At 40.2% G+C, this 14,927-nt stretch overlaps 1 protein-coding gene across 1 annotated transcript in view; it reads left to right on the forward strand.

Moving 5' to 3' along the window:
* The window catches only part of ULK2 (unc-51 like autophagy activating kinase 2), a 37,421-nt gene that overhangs the window by 10,524 nt on the left and 11,970 nt on the right, over window positions 1-14,927 (forward strand). Inside the window, exons 4-16 of the mRNA XM_054287273.1 lie at window positions 930-962; window positions 1,331-1,367; window positions 2,774-2,947; window positions 4,021-4,094; window positions 4,617-4,718; window positions 5,051-5,109; window positions 5,415-5,497; window positions 7,697-7,747; window positions 8,141-8,226; window positions 8,833-9,004; window positions 9,902-9,962; window positions 10,162-10,254; window positions 13,196-13,333. Coding sequence (XP_054143248.1) covers window positions 930-962; window positions 1,331-1,367; window positions 2,774-2,947; window positions 4,021-4,094; window positions 4,617-4,718; window positions 5,051-5,109; window positions 5,415-5,497; window positions 7,697-7,747; window positions 8,141-8,226; window positions 8,833-9,004; window positions 9,902-9,962; window positions 10,162-10,254; window positions 13,196-13,333 — 1,163 coding nt within the window. The remainder of the gene's footprint in view (window positions 1-929; window positions 963-1,330; window positions 1,368-2,773; window positions 2,948-4,020; window positions 4,095-4,616; window positions 4,719-5,050; window positions 5,110-5,414; window positions 5,498-7,696; window positions 7,748-8,140; window positions 8,227-8,832; window positions 9,005-9,901; window positions 9,963-10,161; window positions 10,255-13,195; window positions 13,334-14,927) is intronic.

Here is a 14,927-nt window from a genome sequence, read left to right on the forward strand (position 1 = left end):
CCCTTTTGCCTTCCTGGTGACACTTCAGCAGAATTTAGTCAGACTGTCTGCAGTCCCACTTCCCACTGGGGCATGCGCCTGCCCTTGTCTGGTGCCATCTCACTTTTTTTCCTTCAACTGCCTTAAAAAACCATATTTTCCCTCAATCTGTCAGGCCTTGTTTAAGTTTATTTTTAAAGGGAAAGGGAGGTAACACACTGTGTAACTAAAAGCATCATCCTGTTTACTGTACACTTCCTTTAGTTTCCTTCCAGTTCTCTTTGTGTTCTTTCCTTTCAATCTTAATCAGCTCAGAGAGAGAAAAAATGCTTTTGCTTTATAAAAACTCTCAGAATCTTTAATTTTGAAGATCCAACAGAAGTGTCTTATGCAGGAGACTGTGGAAAACAATGTTCATTATTAGCACAGACAGGTCAGGCCTTTCTTCCCTCACACAAAATAAATATTTGGAAACAGGATGAATGTTTTTGTTACAGTCAGCTTTAAGCAGGGATTTATTTTTGTAACTGCATTTGTGAAGTGTGTAGGTAATTTACAGTAGAAGTTGGGCAATCTGTCTTTCAGGAACTTTTCCCCAGTTACAAGAGAGGGAATTCAGGTTGCAGTGAGGTCATGGGAGGTGAATGCTCTGGAAAATGTGAGGAGGATGGACAGAGCTCCCAGCCCTGCCCTGAGTAGCATGGCAGGGATTGCTGCTGCCAAGGGCTCACTCAAGGAGACACTTCATGGCAGTATTGCCTGGTGGTTTTATGGTTTTTCATATGAAAATATTATTGGAAATGTAAAATATCTCATAGTGGAAACTTACATTTTTGCTGTGCTCTGAAACAATGACTTTCAGGTGTCTCAGTGATGGGAAAATCCCATGTTACATTTGGTTAATGCATTTTGTATTCTCACATTGTTAAATCACTTTTCTTCTCTTTTAGGAAATGCCCAATTCTGTCTTTTTGGTCATGGAGGTATGTGCTAACATGTATGTTTCTGGTTGTTTTAAAGACTTTAGGCAAAACTGTTCATTTGCACAGCTGCAAACTAACATGGCTTGCTAAAACAAACTATTTTGAAAAGTAAATTATGAATTTCCTATGCCCCATTAAATTTATCAGCACTGTTTGTTTCATAAATTATTCAGTTTCATGTTATACTGTAAGTATTGATGGGGGTGACACCTCGAATTATTAATTACAAATAATTGGCACAACAATTTTAAGGCAAACAGCTGGAAGGGATCTAATTTTCATTAAAAATTACAAAGTAGCAATGATGTAGCAGGTGTTTCAGTGCTTTTATTTTAAATATTTTAAATAAAACCCTTTGTTTTTCACAGTACTGCAATGGTGGGGACTTGGCAGATTACTTACAAGGTAATTGATTACTGAATTTCCCTATTATTTTGCTTTATGTGTTTATATTCTGTATTCCTCACATCCATTGGTGTTTCTGTGGGATTTTTTGGCTTGTGCTTTAAATATGGGTAAATGAATGTGGTAATACACAGACAGAAAATGCTTTTTTATTTTTTGCCACAGCTGAATGTAACATTCCCTTATTTGTCAATGAGGGAGAAGCTGTAGTTAACCATCAGCAGCCTGCTGAAAAGATGTGTGGGTTTCTATTTCTAAAACTACATTTTGGGGGTTGTTCCCAGTGTTTTGATTCCACCTGTTTTTCTTTTCCAAGATGTGAATTTAAAACCACTGATTTAATTATATAATAAAGCTCTGAAAAAGAGGCAGTGCTGGCTTAGGAGAGATTTTCCATGGCTCTGCCCAAAGTGAGGACAGAATTTCTAAATCATGACAAATGGATTCTTATTCCAACCAAAATTTTGAGCAGAGATGTTAATCTTCACATTTTTTATGATGAAAATATTCTACTTGCCCTTGTATGTCAGCCTGTTGAAGGAATCTTTTTATGCACAGCTATTGTTATGGTAACTGTGTGTATTAAAAGCCTAATTCACTTGCCATTAAAACCTTTGCAAAGACTCAGACAGTGAAATCCAGCTCCTGTGTTCAGTGCTTTTTTGGGCTGCAGAATGAGGTAATACCTTGAGAAGAGACTTTTGAAAGTACATCTCATTTTTTTTCCTTTCAAAATAAGTTTTGTCATGGATGAAATTTCTGAGCAGAGTTGTTCTCATCATCTCCATAAAGAACAATGATTTTTGGTTATACTTAATGTGAGGTTCTTTTATTTTCTTGCTTCCTTTGCCTTTTTTATTTCAAAGTTTAGGATTTCAAAGAATTACTGGGTTGGAAGAGACCTTAAAGATCCTTGAGTCCAACCCAGCCCCAAGACCTCACCCAAACCCTGGCACCCAGTGCCAATCCAGGCTTTGTTAAACACACCCAGGGGTGGGGACTCCACACCTCCCGGGGCAGCCATTCCAGTGCTTTACCACCCTTTCTGTAAAAAACTTTTTCCCAATATCCAACCTAAATTTCCCTTGACTCATCTTGAGACTTAATGAGATTTAATTTGAGATTTAATGGCAATTGAGAAGTTTTATAATTACGATGCTACCGAGGTGAATAAACCACTGGAAAAACAGATGATTCAGAGTTTTATAGCTGCTCTAAAACTTTGGTGATGTCAGTATTGTTGAGAATATTTACATTTGTAGAAAAACACAGGAGATTGGATTGTAATTGATGATGATTAGATTCTAACTCATTATGTTTTCAGCTGATCACCATGAAGCTGATTGCTTTTACCTAAAGTTATTGATATTTATTCTGCTCCCTGCTCCTGTGTGTGTCACTGGCAGCTAAGGGGACTCTGAGTGAGGACACCATCCGAGTGTTCCTGCAGCAGATTGCAGCAGCCATGAGGATCCTGCACAGCAAAGGCATCATCCACAGGGACCTGAAGCCCCAGAACATCCTGCTGTCCTACGCCAGCCGCCGCAAATCCAGCGTCAGCGGCATCCGCATCAAAATAGGTACAGCTCCCTCTCTGGGAGGGAAAATCTGCACTCCTGGGTTGTTCCCCCCTCAGAAATGGCTCTCCAGTTCAAGTCCTGCATGTGGAGTGTGTTCAATTCATGCAAATCAGACAGCAAGTCAAGAATGATGAGCTTCATGCTGTGCTGTGTTCTGAGGATGAAAAAAGATTGAATCATAAAGACCTGTTAGATTAAATCTGCAGGACAAATCTATTTAGCTGATGTTTCTAGTACTAAACTATTTTAATTATAAATCTAATTTTTGAAACTGGGAGTAGCCTTTAACCCATTACAAAACTCTGTGTGTGCAAGACTCCAATTGCATTTCCAGCTGTTTTCTTTTTTAGTGGTAGATCCTCCTAAGGGTTATTTGAGAAGTTTAGAAATGAAGGTTATGACCTGGTTTTGGCACGGCAGAAGGGAGGTTTGGCCTGGTAACAGGGGAGAGATGTCAAATATTCATGATACTACCAAACTCCTCTGCAGAGGCCACTTCAGGAGTTTTAATCACTCCTTGTTGTCTGTTAAGTGTCTATTTAAAGCTGCCTTGTTTTAAACAAGTTTATTCCTGTGCTTTTGCTCAAAAACTGCACAGGGAAAACAAAACTTCTTCCCTTGCTGTCCTTACTTGATAGCTTCAGATGCTTTTACCTGCATGGAAAATTCAGGCACCTGAAACTTGACTTCTTCAGCTTGTACCTGATGTGATTTCACTGCAGGCAGATTGTATATTCATCACTCTTAATGAGCCATTTATATTTAGCCAGTGACTTTAATCCTTTCCTGCTGATGCCAGACAGGCTGTTCTGCAGCTGGGGAGGTGCCTGAGCATCAGTTTGTGTAAATGATGTCACTGCTGCTTCTTGCCTTGCTCATTTGAAAGGTAATCCATTATTCTTTCAGCATGACAAGGATTCTAGTATTCCATGTAGCTGGCTAGATATTAAACCTGTATTTTTTCCATTCTTCTGTTAATTGTAGCAGATTTCAGTCAGAGACAGGTGATTTCTAGACTGTAAAAATTTGAAAATGATCTTTCTCTTCATTGACCAAGGTTGTTCTTTACACAGCTGACTTTGGGTTTGCTCGTTATCTGCACAGCAACATGATGGCTGCAACTCTCTGTGGTTCCCCTATGTACATGGTAAGGGATATTTCACATTATCTTGCTTGTCTCAAACATTCTCCTGCCAAAACAAAATAATTGACTGCTTGCAGATTGGCAAATGCCTCATGTTGCTTTACAAGGATCAGGGACAGAGTGCAGTTCCCCTTTCCATGGTTTTACTACCTTTTTTTTTATTTCCTTGGGATTTGGAGACCATGATTGTTATAATCAGAGAGACATCAATCATTCCTTAGTGGTTCTTTGTCCAGGAGAAGAACTGCAGAAGCCAAGTAAATAACATGTCCCTCTTCTTGCCAAACATGCCAAATGCTGGATGCTTTCTTCAGAACAACAGCATTTCTAACTTCTTTGTGGTTTTGAAACTCAGCTTTCATTTTAGGTGGAGCTGGTAGCTCTCAAGCCATGTGATGCACATGAAAATGTTAATTTTCTCTTACAGTGAAGTGGTCTCTGTTAATACTGCTCTGACAGTAGATTCATATTGCTGTGGCTTTCCTTTGGTTGTTTTCTCTTCTAAGAATTTGCTGTTCTTTTCAGGCCCCTGAAGTGATTATGTCTCAACACTATGATGCTAAAGCAGACCTGTGGAGCATAGGAACTGTCATTTATCAGTGTCTTGTTGGAAAACCACCTTTTCAGGTAACAATTCCTTTCCTTTTCCCTCTTCTCAGTCTGAAGGACATTCCTGGGGCTCTTGCTTCAAGTCAGGAAAGCAGAAGCAAGTGATGTCTGAGTGTTGGGGCTGCACAGGCTTGGGAATGCCAAGGGAGAAGTTGTTTGTGCTTAGTCTGCATGATGAGTGTGTTCAATCCAGAGGAAATACATAAATAAGGAGCCTCAGTGCTCTGCCTGGTGTTTTCTCCTTTAATGCCCATATGCAAAAGTCTCCTTTTTGTGTATGTGTGCTTAGGAACAAAAGCCATTTCCTCCATGAAACCGAGCTTTAATTAATGTACATTTTTATTTGACAGGCCAATAGTCCTCAAGATTTGAGAATGTTTTATGAAAAGAACAGGAATTTGATTCCTAGGTATGTCACTGTGGCCTTTCCTGTCACTTACATTTGTTGATTGAACACTTTTTCATCTTGGGGAGTGCCTGGGATTCATAAAAATATTTGCTGTTGCTATCTTTGCAAGGATGTAGTGTGATACCTGTGAATCATGTTGCACCTTGCTTTGTACCCAGCTGAAACTAAATGGGTAAGGCTGTAAAGCAGAGATAGTGATGACTTAGGGGTGTGACAGAATGCTGCTTTCCTGAAATTCAATGTGCTATGCATTATTCAATGCATGCATTACATTTAATGCATGTTTTACTTCCTCTTGTGTGCAGCATTCCCAGGGAAACATCAGCTTACCTGGCTGACCTGCTCTTGGGTTTGCTCCAGAGAAACCAAAAGGACAGAATGGACTTTGGTATGTATTTCTTTTTTCCTCTCTCTTGCTCTTTTGACTTTCCTTGTTAGTTGTATTCATGTGACCAGAAAAATTATCTTGACCTTTTGTCCACAACCAATTACATGAGAACTGAAGTGGTTTTTTTCTTCTCTGTTTTCATAAAGAAGGCAGAGTAGCTAAAACAAATCACTGGATAACTACTGTCAGTATTAAGTGATGCACATAAATCACAACTTTGTTTTTGAGTAGTGAAATCTAAATCACTTTAATTCTTTCAATTGTGCCCTTTCCTTCAAGGATTTACTGCTATACCTTAAATTTCATGTTGAAATCTTATTTCTACTTTAAGTCATGTTTTACCATCAGACTGGGAGCAAACATTTCTGATTTCCTTATTTCTGTTACTTTAACTGGTGTCTTATTTCTTTCACTTTAACTGGTGTTTTACCATCAGACTGGGAGCAAACATTTCTGATTTCTTTATTTCTCTTACTTTAACTGCTGTCTTATTTCTGTTACTTTAACTGCTGTTTTAGCACCAGAATAGGAGCAGACATTTCTGATTTCCATGTACTGGAAGAACCCACTTTGGAAAAACATTATTGAACAGTATCTTGATTAATTCTTCTTAGCTGCATCTTGTATGTCATGATATTCATGCTGCTTATTGAAATTTTATAGCACTACTTGTTCATGCAGTTTTATCATAGCTGCCAGGAAATGTTAATCTTAAAATTTTAGTTCAGATCCAGAAAAAACTCACGATAATTGGGTAGAATGTCACAAATTATATTGGTCAATATATAAATCTCTCCATGTAGGAGAAGTAATACCTATTATTAATAAATAAATAAATAAATAATAAAACAAATAATAATAATAAACAAAAAAATAATAAATAATAAAACAAACATGGACTGTGAGTAATTGATTCCACTCTGCACTCTGGGTCTGCTGATCCCTACAGTTTTTCAAACATGGGAAATTCACTGTATCACTTGTGGTGGTGGGAGAAAGCGTTTGTGCTTCGAAAGAAAAATAGAAAGCAGAGTGGCAGTGCTGAAAGTCATGTTTTTCTTGGCTGAGCCACTTAAAGGGCCTCAAAGGGGCTGCTCTGGAATGTGCTTAGCAAAGGGAGTGAAAGGGAGAGTTTCTAGCAGAGCCCTGTGGCCTGATGTTCGAGTAAAAATAGCACTGGAAATGTTGTTGAGCTTCCAGCAATATGAAGTAGAACAGCAGGTGTTGGACCAAAGCTGGAGAGCACCTGATCCCTGTGTTCAAGTGAATAATTGCATTGTTCAGGCATTACAGCTGGATTCCTTCCCTTATCAGGTCATGGGGAAAGTGTTGCTGAAGGAAGGGACATACTCCAGGCCTCAGATTCTTTCTCTTTTTTTTTTTTCCTTGTTATTTGCTTATGTCTGAGGCACAGCATTGTTTTTCCTCCAGTGTTAGGACATTAAAGTTCACCCAGCTCAGCAGCTGGCTCCCACCAACCCTCAAATTCCCTGAACCAGCTGAACACTGCTCCTTGCAGAACAAAACTTTCCATGTAACTTAGTGGCCAACTGGTTATGCTCAATTAAAAGTGCCTCAGCATATCCATTTACAACAAAAGCAAAATATTTCTAATGGAACAACAGTGAGTTCACTGAGGAGATTTTTAAAGTGGTGTCTAATTCTGCTTTATGCCATGAACTGTCGTGTTTTGCTGTTGGGAAGTGGAAAGGAGAATGGCTCTACTGTGATTTTGTTTTTTACCACCAAAGGTGTAGCTTTAATGGCTTCAAAAATAAATGTCAATCCTTGGGAAAGGCAGAGCTGAAAAAACTTTCAGTGTCTGGTGTGAAAAATGCTCCTTGTTTTGAAGAGCAGACTAAAACTGAATTACCACCACAGAAAACATAATTTCCTCAGCAGTGTAGGGAGGTTTCTTGTGTACATGGCTTGAAGTGCAGTCACAAGATTTCTTCCAGTGATTCAGTCTGATTTGCCTTGCTGACTGATGTTTGAAGTTATTAAATTGATTCTTGTTTCCTTTCCAAACTCTATAGCAGCACATACCATAGACAGCTTTAATCTTTTATAAGCTCTTCACCCTCTGGCTCTGCAGTGTTGATTCTGGGAATGCAACCATTTATCACCATCTGCATTACAGTCTGTAAATTCTGTCATTTGTACATCTACTCACAATGCTGGTTGTTTCTTGTTCTACAGAAGCATTTTTCAACCACCCTTTCCTGGATCACATTTCAACAGTGAAAAAATGTAAGTAGTTAGTTGGAATTTTGATTTTTTTTTTTTTTTTCACTTATTTGTGTGAATGATGAATGTTGCAGGCTGGGAGGGAGAAAGATCTGCCAAATATCACACTAAGTGTTTATGAGACATTTTCCTCAGCCTGCCTGTTGTTGTGCTCTGTTATGAGCCTGAGTGTTGAATCCTTTCTTGTATTATGCCAGAGTGAAATGTGATACTTATTTACTTGTTCTTTTGACGTTTGCACTGAACTGAAATACCCTCGTGTGATTGAGGATGTGCTGTTCTTATAAGCTGTGTAAGGGCTTATGAATGAGAAGCAGTGAGGAAATTTGTTTGAAATTCAGCCTTTTGAAGTCTTAGTCACTTTTTTTTTCCCCCCTCTGGGTTTTTCTCTTCTAGCTTGTCCTGTACCAGTGCCCACATACCCAGGCTCAGTCTCTGGCAGTTCCTGTGGTAGCTCTCCTTGTCGCTTTGCTTCTCCTCCAGTAAGTTCTGTTACACAACAATCTCCAGAAAATATTTTCTGGAATGTTTAGCCAAGAATTCATGAATTTTTAAAATCTTTTAATACTTGAACACTGTAAACTGTCATGTTTAGGAGCAAAGAGCAAGGAACACCCCTGTCTTTTGCTTAAATACCATTAACACTTTGGTGCTCTCTTGTTCCTTGTGTTGTATCTTGTGGGAGTTTTGTTGTTCTTTTTGCTTAAGGTAAAAAAAAAGCCCTGTACAAATATCAAATGCTAGAACAGCAAATCTTTAGATATTTTAATATGGTTTGCAATGTAATGACTGTTACAGATTTACAGATAAATTTTGAATTGGCCCTTTTGCCTAAGGCCCCTTATTACAAACCAGTGACTTCAATTCTATGTGACATTTGGAGCAGGTACATCTGCATCACCAGGAATAATTGAATAAACCCCAATTGTTTAAACTCACAGCCTGATCAGTATAGAACTGTCCAAACTGACACTACAGAGTTCTCCAGTATTTGAAATGTCATAGTTCAAAAGCATTTCTGCTTTGTGAATCACTGGATTTACAGTGGGTTTTTGTAACTTTTTCTTTTTCCCACCACCCTCCTCCAGTCTCTGCCAGACATGCAGCACATTCAAGAAGAAAATTTGTCTTCCCCTCCACTGGGTCCTCCTAACTATCTTCAAGTCTCTAAAGACTCTGCCAGTACCAGTAGCAAGAACTCCTCTTGTGACACAGATGACTTTGTTCTTGTCCCACACAATATCTCTTCAGACCATTCATGTAAGAACTTTTCTTATTTTTACATCTCAACTCAATTTTCATTCATAACACACTTCTACCTCCTGTTGTTCTTTGGCTCTCTTTGCTCTAAATGTGTCAAAATTCAAATTAAAATTAATTTATGTAGTTTGATTCCTCTTTGGAAGGAAACTCTTGGGTACTGTATTTCTGTCTGGGACATTTTTTATCTTCATTGAGCAGCCAAATATGCCAAATAGGGGTGGGTTAAAGTCATGGAAAACAGTGGGGCTTGGCAGTAGAAGAAGAGATTCCGTTGTAAACAACTGCTGATAAAAGACCCAAGGATTCTCTTGGAGTTCTTTGTGGAAGCAGACAGTTTGTTTCCTCCAGACTCACTGAACATTTATAGCTCATGCTCTAGAGCTTTAAATAACAGATGTAGGTAAACATAAAACACTTCTAACAAGAAAGGTAAAACATCACCCTGGGCTTATAGAATGGAGAAACTTGGATGTGGCTCATTTATGACATGGTCCCAACCTGAATTGCACAAAGTCAGCTGATTTCTGGATGATGCCACCAGTTGTGGTAAATATTTGACTAAGTGACTGCCCTGAAGGGTTTCTGCCATCCACTGTTGTAAACATCCCAGCTGATACCTTGTACTCCTGCACAATGGAGTTTATTTCAAAATTCTTCTTAATATGGCAACAACCCACAAACAACCAGCAAAATAATTTTGTAAAGACCTCCTTTCCCCAGTTCCATTTTTGTTGGGGGGGGCACATTTGAGACATTTTCCTACACAAAACCTTTTGTGAGAAGCTTTCATGTATTCACAGAAATGTTTTTCTCTACAGCAGCAATATGGAAGATGTAATTTTTTTTTTCTGATTCTGCTTGCTGATGTGGGTTTTCCATGTGTTCCTCCTGCAGATGATATGCCTTTGGGAGCAGCTGGCAGGAGGGCTTCCAGTGAGTTCTTGATGTGTGGAGGGTAGGTGTGCTGAGCTTCTTCCAAAAGAAACCTCTCCTAAAATTGGTGCTGCAGCTGCACAAGGGGGTTCTGGGCTTTTGGGTTGTCGTAGCTCTGTGGACTTTCTGAAAGATAAACAAGAATTCAGGAAGTTTTGCTGCCAAGTAGAGTTTCTCTGGTGTGAGAACCTGTCTTTTGACAGTGGTTTTTGTTTCCACAGGCAGTCACCATTAACTATTTCTGGAAGCTCAGGAACTGTACAGAAACCATCCACAGCCTCTTCTCGAAGTGCTGCCTCTGGTACAGCCAACAGGTGTGTGATGTGGCCTTAGATTCTCTGCTGTTTTATGGCTTTGGCTTTATTTACTTCTTTTTTTAATTGTGAAACTGGACTAAAATAGAAGCAAGACTTCTTTTCTCCAGGCTCTTTACCCTTCATGGCTTCTCTGGTGCACCCCCAAAAGATTTCCTCAAGGAAATCTTAAACTTCTTTGTTTAAATTTTGAGCTGTTTAAAAGCAGAAATTTAGGGACATAACTGCCTTGTCTTTTTTAGTATTGGGAAGCACAGCACAGCCTTCATGGAGTGAGTCAAGATGTTGAATGCAGATACATTTTACAAAGTGGTTGTGAGGGAAGAGGAACTTTGAAAGCCCAGATTGCAGTGGGTTTGTGTCTCCTGGCTGGCTTGGTTTGTCTGGTCACTGGGTGTGGCTGTGTGCAAGTGATTATTGTGAATTTCATGGTTGTGTCTCACAAGATGCCAAAGTCACATGAAGGAGCTAAACATGTATTGCAGGTTTTCCATCAGCAGGACTGGTAATTAGTCCCCTTTCTTCCTCATGGCTGTAGGCTTCAGTTTCTGCTGCCTTAAAATAGAACTGATTTTCATCAGTGGGGCCTGAAATCTTTCCTATGTTACTTTGGAAAATATAAAGATTAATTGTGGTGTTTAACTACTCATGGAATATCTAAGCAGAATTTGTTCAAGTGATGAATTTCATGATGTTTTCAGTATACAAACAGAAAGAGGATGAGTGGCTAACTGGGGAATACAGCTATTATGTTGGGTGCATTTTTGGCTTGTGCCAGTGCTAGAGGGCTGCAAGTCAGCATTATTTGTTTAGAAATGCTTGTCACAAGAAAAGTTTGTTACTTTGTGCTGATCTTTGTGCAGTTGGGGAAATGTGCTGACAGGGGCTGTCAATACAGCTTTTAGCCTCATGTTTTATGTTTAAGGGCAGATAATGGGGATGCTTTGCCTGTAGAGACCCATCTGCAATGTAGTATAAATACACTGTTCTTTCCTTTTTAAAGTTGTGTCAGGAAGGGTTTTTAGAGTTAGAAATGTTATGAAAATGTGCCAGTTGTGTTATCTGTACATTGCTAAGAACTAAATGTTCATGTGATTAGAAACAGGTGCTTACTGTTCACACTCTGTACTATAATAGTTTAATTACTGGCTGAGTTAATTCATTAACTGCATTTGGGGTGCATGGGGCACGATCTGAAGAAAGCAGAGTGTGTGTCTGATATTCTAAAAGATTCTGGTTTTGGTTTGGGGTTTGGTTTTTTATTTCCTGGCAAATGTTCGTTCATTGTTTGTAGGTTGTTTCACTTTGTTTTTTTGGTGTTTTACAAAAGGTTATGCCCTGTGAAACAGTGAATCTTTCTGATTAACTGATGAAACTGAATTAATTTTGCCCATAGTTATGCTGCTTTCTGCTGTGTGTCTTCACAGTCAGTCTCCAGCCAGAATGGGCAGTTTAGGTCGAGGTGGTTCACTCTCCTGTGGTTTATTATCAGTTTTATCCTTTGCACCTCAGAGAAACAAGATTTGCATGCAGCTCTGCACACATCTGTGTTGCATTTTCCCTGGCTGGTAACAAACCACATCAGCCTGGCCAGAGCTCAGCTTTGGGCCTGGGCTGGGGAGCTCTGATGGGGCTGTGCCTCTGCACCCCACTCACACAACACTGCTCCCTCCTGTCACCTCACAGCTCAGGAGCTGCCTGGATTTACCTGTAGAGCTGTGTGAAGGCATTTTCTGTGCTGAGTTCTTAAAAAGTTGAAGTGCCTTCATGGTCTCCTGAGTGTCAGTGCCACAGTTTAAATAACATCTGCTTCCCTCTCCTGGGGAGAGGCTCCCTGTGCTCCCTCAGTGTGCTGTGTAGTCATGGCAGGCTGCCCACAGCCTTCCTGTGCTTTCCACATGGGAGTCCTTCTCCCTGCCTGGAAGTTTTCAGGCTTTCTGCTGACTCTGTGTCCACAGCCAACTTCCAAATTACTCTGTGGGATCCAGAAACTGGGTGGCAACAACAGGACCAACTTAATTTCTTTTGCTAAGGAAGTTCTGTGCCTATTAGGAAGTAATATTTCATTCTAAGTGGTAGCAAAGAGAATAGGACAATTACAGTATAAAAACCCAGATTTCTGTTCAGCTGGAGCCAGGCAGTGAGTCTTGTAAGTGCCTGTCTTCTAGAGAAATTCTTTTCACATTTCTTCTAGGAATTTGTAATCTTTCTTTAAAGACATGGTCAATAAAGGACCAGATAGCAAAATTATTATCTTCCACACAGCCCATTTGTTTGAAATTCTTTCAGTGGAATTCTGTTTTCCTTTAAAAGTGTTGGTTACTGATTACAAGCAATGGTTTGAGTCCCTCAGGAACCACCCTGAGGCAGGTCACTGACACTCCAGCTGAACTTGGGCAATCTGCACTTGCAATCTGTGGATTAATGTTCAGGTGTGTGGTTTGGCTCCCCCTGCCAGGGGTTGGATCTTACATTACATAACATGTTTTCCTGCTGCAAGTTCATGATGTCTCTGGGGATATCTCTGCCTGTGCTTTGGTGGCTTTTGTCCACATTCCAGCCCTGCTCTGAACTTCCTGTCCCTGGGTTTTCCTAGAACACTATTTTCAAGTGTGGTAAACACAGCAGGGCGGCTTGGCAGGGAGTCAGAGGGATCTGGAGATCTCAGTGATGTGTGACCAAGGGCTAAATCCCAGCTCTGTGTGATCCCAGGCAGAGCAGGGAAGGCAGGGAGAGCTGAACAGTTCCTGATCCTCCTCTGTGCAGCGTTGGAGCTGCTTTAGGACCAGCAGAGACCTCAGCAGGAAGCACAGAAGAAATTCATTTACCTGTTTCCTAGATTTCCTCCAAATCCCTGCAGTACAATTCTGACAGAGTGAGACCTGCCTACCTGTATTCATCTCCTGTTTCCACCTCCTGTCTCCACACCTTCCATCTCCAGGCACTGTCAGCCTTCCGTGTCCCCCCGCAGCGAGACGGCGCCGATCCCGGTTCCCACCCAGCTGCGCAACTACCAGCGCATAGAGCAGAACCTCTCCTCCACTGCCAGCCCCGTGTCCAACCCCCACGGCTCACCCAGGTGAGGATGGGCTTTTCAGCTCCTTTCTCTTTGCTCTGGTTGGTGTTTGTACCCTGGCAGATGTGAGAACTCAGCACATCATTCCTGATGTGCAGAGTCGCCGAGACAACCCTTGGGGGGCTCGGAAGAATGTTGCCAGAAGTGTTTGGTAGCTAAACTTTGATCCTGCACAAGATGCAGCACCTGTATGAAGATGAGAAGATCACACGGAGATAAGTAGTGAAAAGATAGAATAATTATAGAGTGAAAACACAGGTTTTAGAATCTCGGTACAGGGGGGTTCTAAGAGACAAGATGAAAGAATTAGAGCGTGTCCTGTCCTCCTTCTTCTTCTTCTTGTCATCCATCTTCGATGGTGATAGTAGCACTTTGAGATTAGTTCTTACTGAATGTGCACTTGTCAATAAGAGTGAAAAGTATTGAGAAGAAAAGGTAAATACCTTACACGTAGTTTTTAGTATAAAAATAAACGACCGCCCCGAGGGAGGTCAATGTGCTCATAGCTAGCTTGCTGTGCAGACCTCTGTCAAGCCAAGAGAAAATATTGTAGATAAGAATTAAGAAACAACACTGAAGAACTGAAAAACCTGAAGGCTCCTTTCATCCTTTAGAGCGCAAGCTGCCTCAAAGCCATCCAGAGCCTTACCAAGCCATTAAAACAGCCGAGACAAGACAGGCAGATGTCCCTGCTGTCTTGCTAAAGAGACGTTTCAATGATAACAAATAAAAGCCCTTCACAATCTCAAGATTGTTGGATGGGCGCTTGAAATATTTCATGAAAACAAATTGAGCTTGTTCTTTCACTCAAAATGCAGCCAAGAAGGTAAAAAGATGAAGTCTTGCTTTTTTTTGCTGCTCTTTGTGTATTGCATGGCATTACATCATGAACTGAAATGTCAGTAATAAGTTCTGGTTTGTTTTCACACATGTAGTGATGAGATGAATGCTTTGTTCTGTAGAATATCAAGGAAACAATTTTTGGCATGCCTGTTAACCAGCTTGTCTCATTACACAGCTCTAGTGAGCCAGGCTTATTCTCTGCCTTGTGCTCTACAAGATCAGGCTGGTGAAGGTCAAAGACTCATAAATAGACTACTCAGAACTCTGGAGATCTTTACAAAAACAAAACCGAGGGTTTCTTGCACATTTTTTCCAGGATCCCTGATTTGATTATAGCTGCTACATGTAGGGAAATGACTTTCCCTTAAATAATCTGTTTTCAGTTATCTGTATTCCAGACACAATATGAAAATTTTATGAGAATCTTTGCTGTTTAAAAAATGGGAATTTAAGCTATACTTGTATTGTAAAAGCAGTGCACCCCTGACAAAGGGGAGAAAATTATGCATCTGACTCTAGGGATATCAGATATCATTAATTACTTTATTATACTATATTATTCTGTATTATACTATATTACACTGAATCTGTACAAGAACTCAACTGCCTAGAATCTCATGGCTGTCAGCTGACAGTCCTGACACACACACACATGGATTCAACTTGTTAATGAATCAAAACACTCACACCAGAATCCAATCAAGCAAATTCTTTCAGGTAAATGATCTTTCTCGATGCATTCTGCTTGTTCCAA

The sequence above is a fragment of the Melozone crissalis genome, unplaced genomic scaffold (genome assembly GCF_028551555.1).
Source record: "Melozone crissalis strain CALT ecotype California unplaced genomic scaffold, PUWL_Pcris_2 ptg000057l_1, whole genome shotgun sequence".
Classification (NCBI taxonomy): domain Eukaryota; kingdom Metazoa; phylum Chordata; class Aves; order Passeriformes; family Passerellidae; genus Melozone; species Melozone crissalis.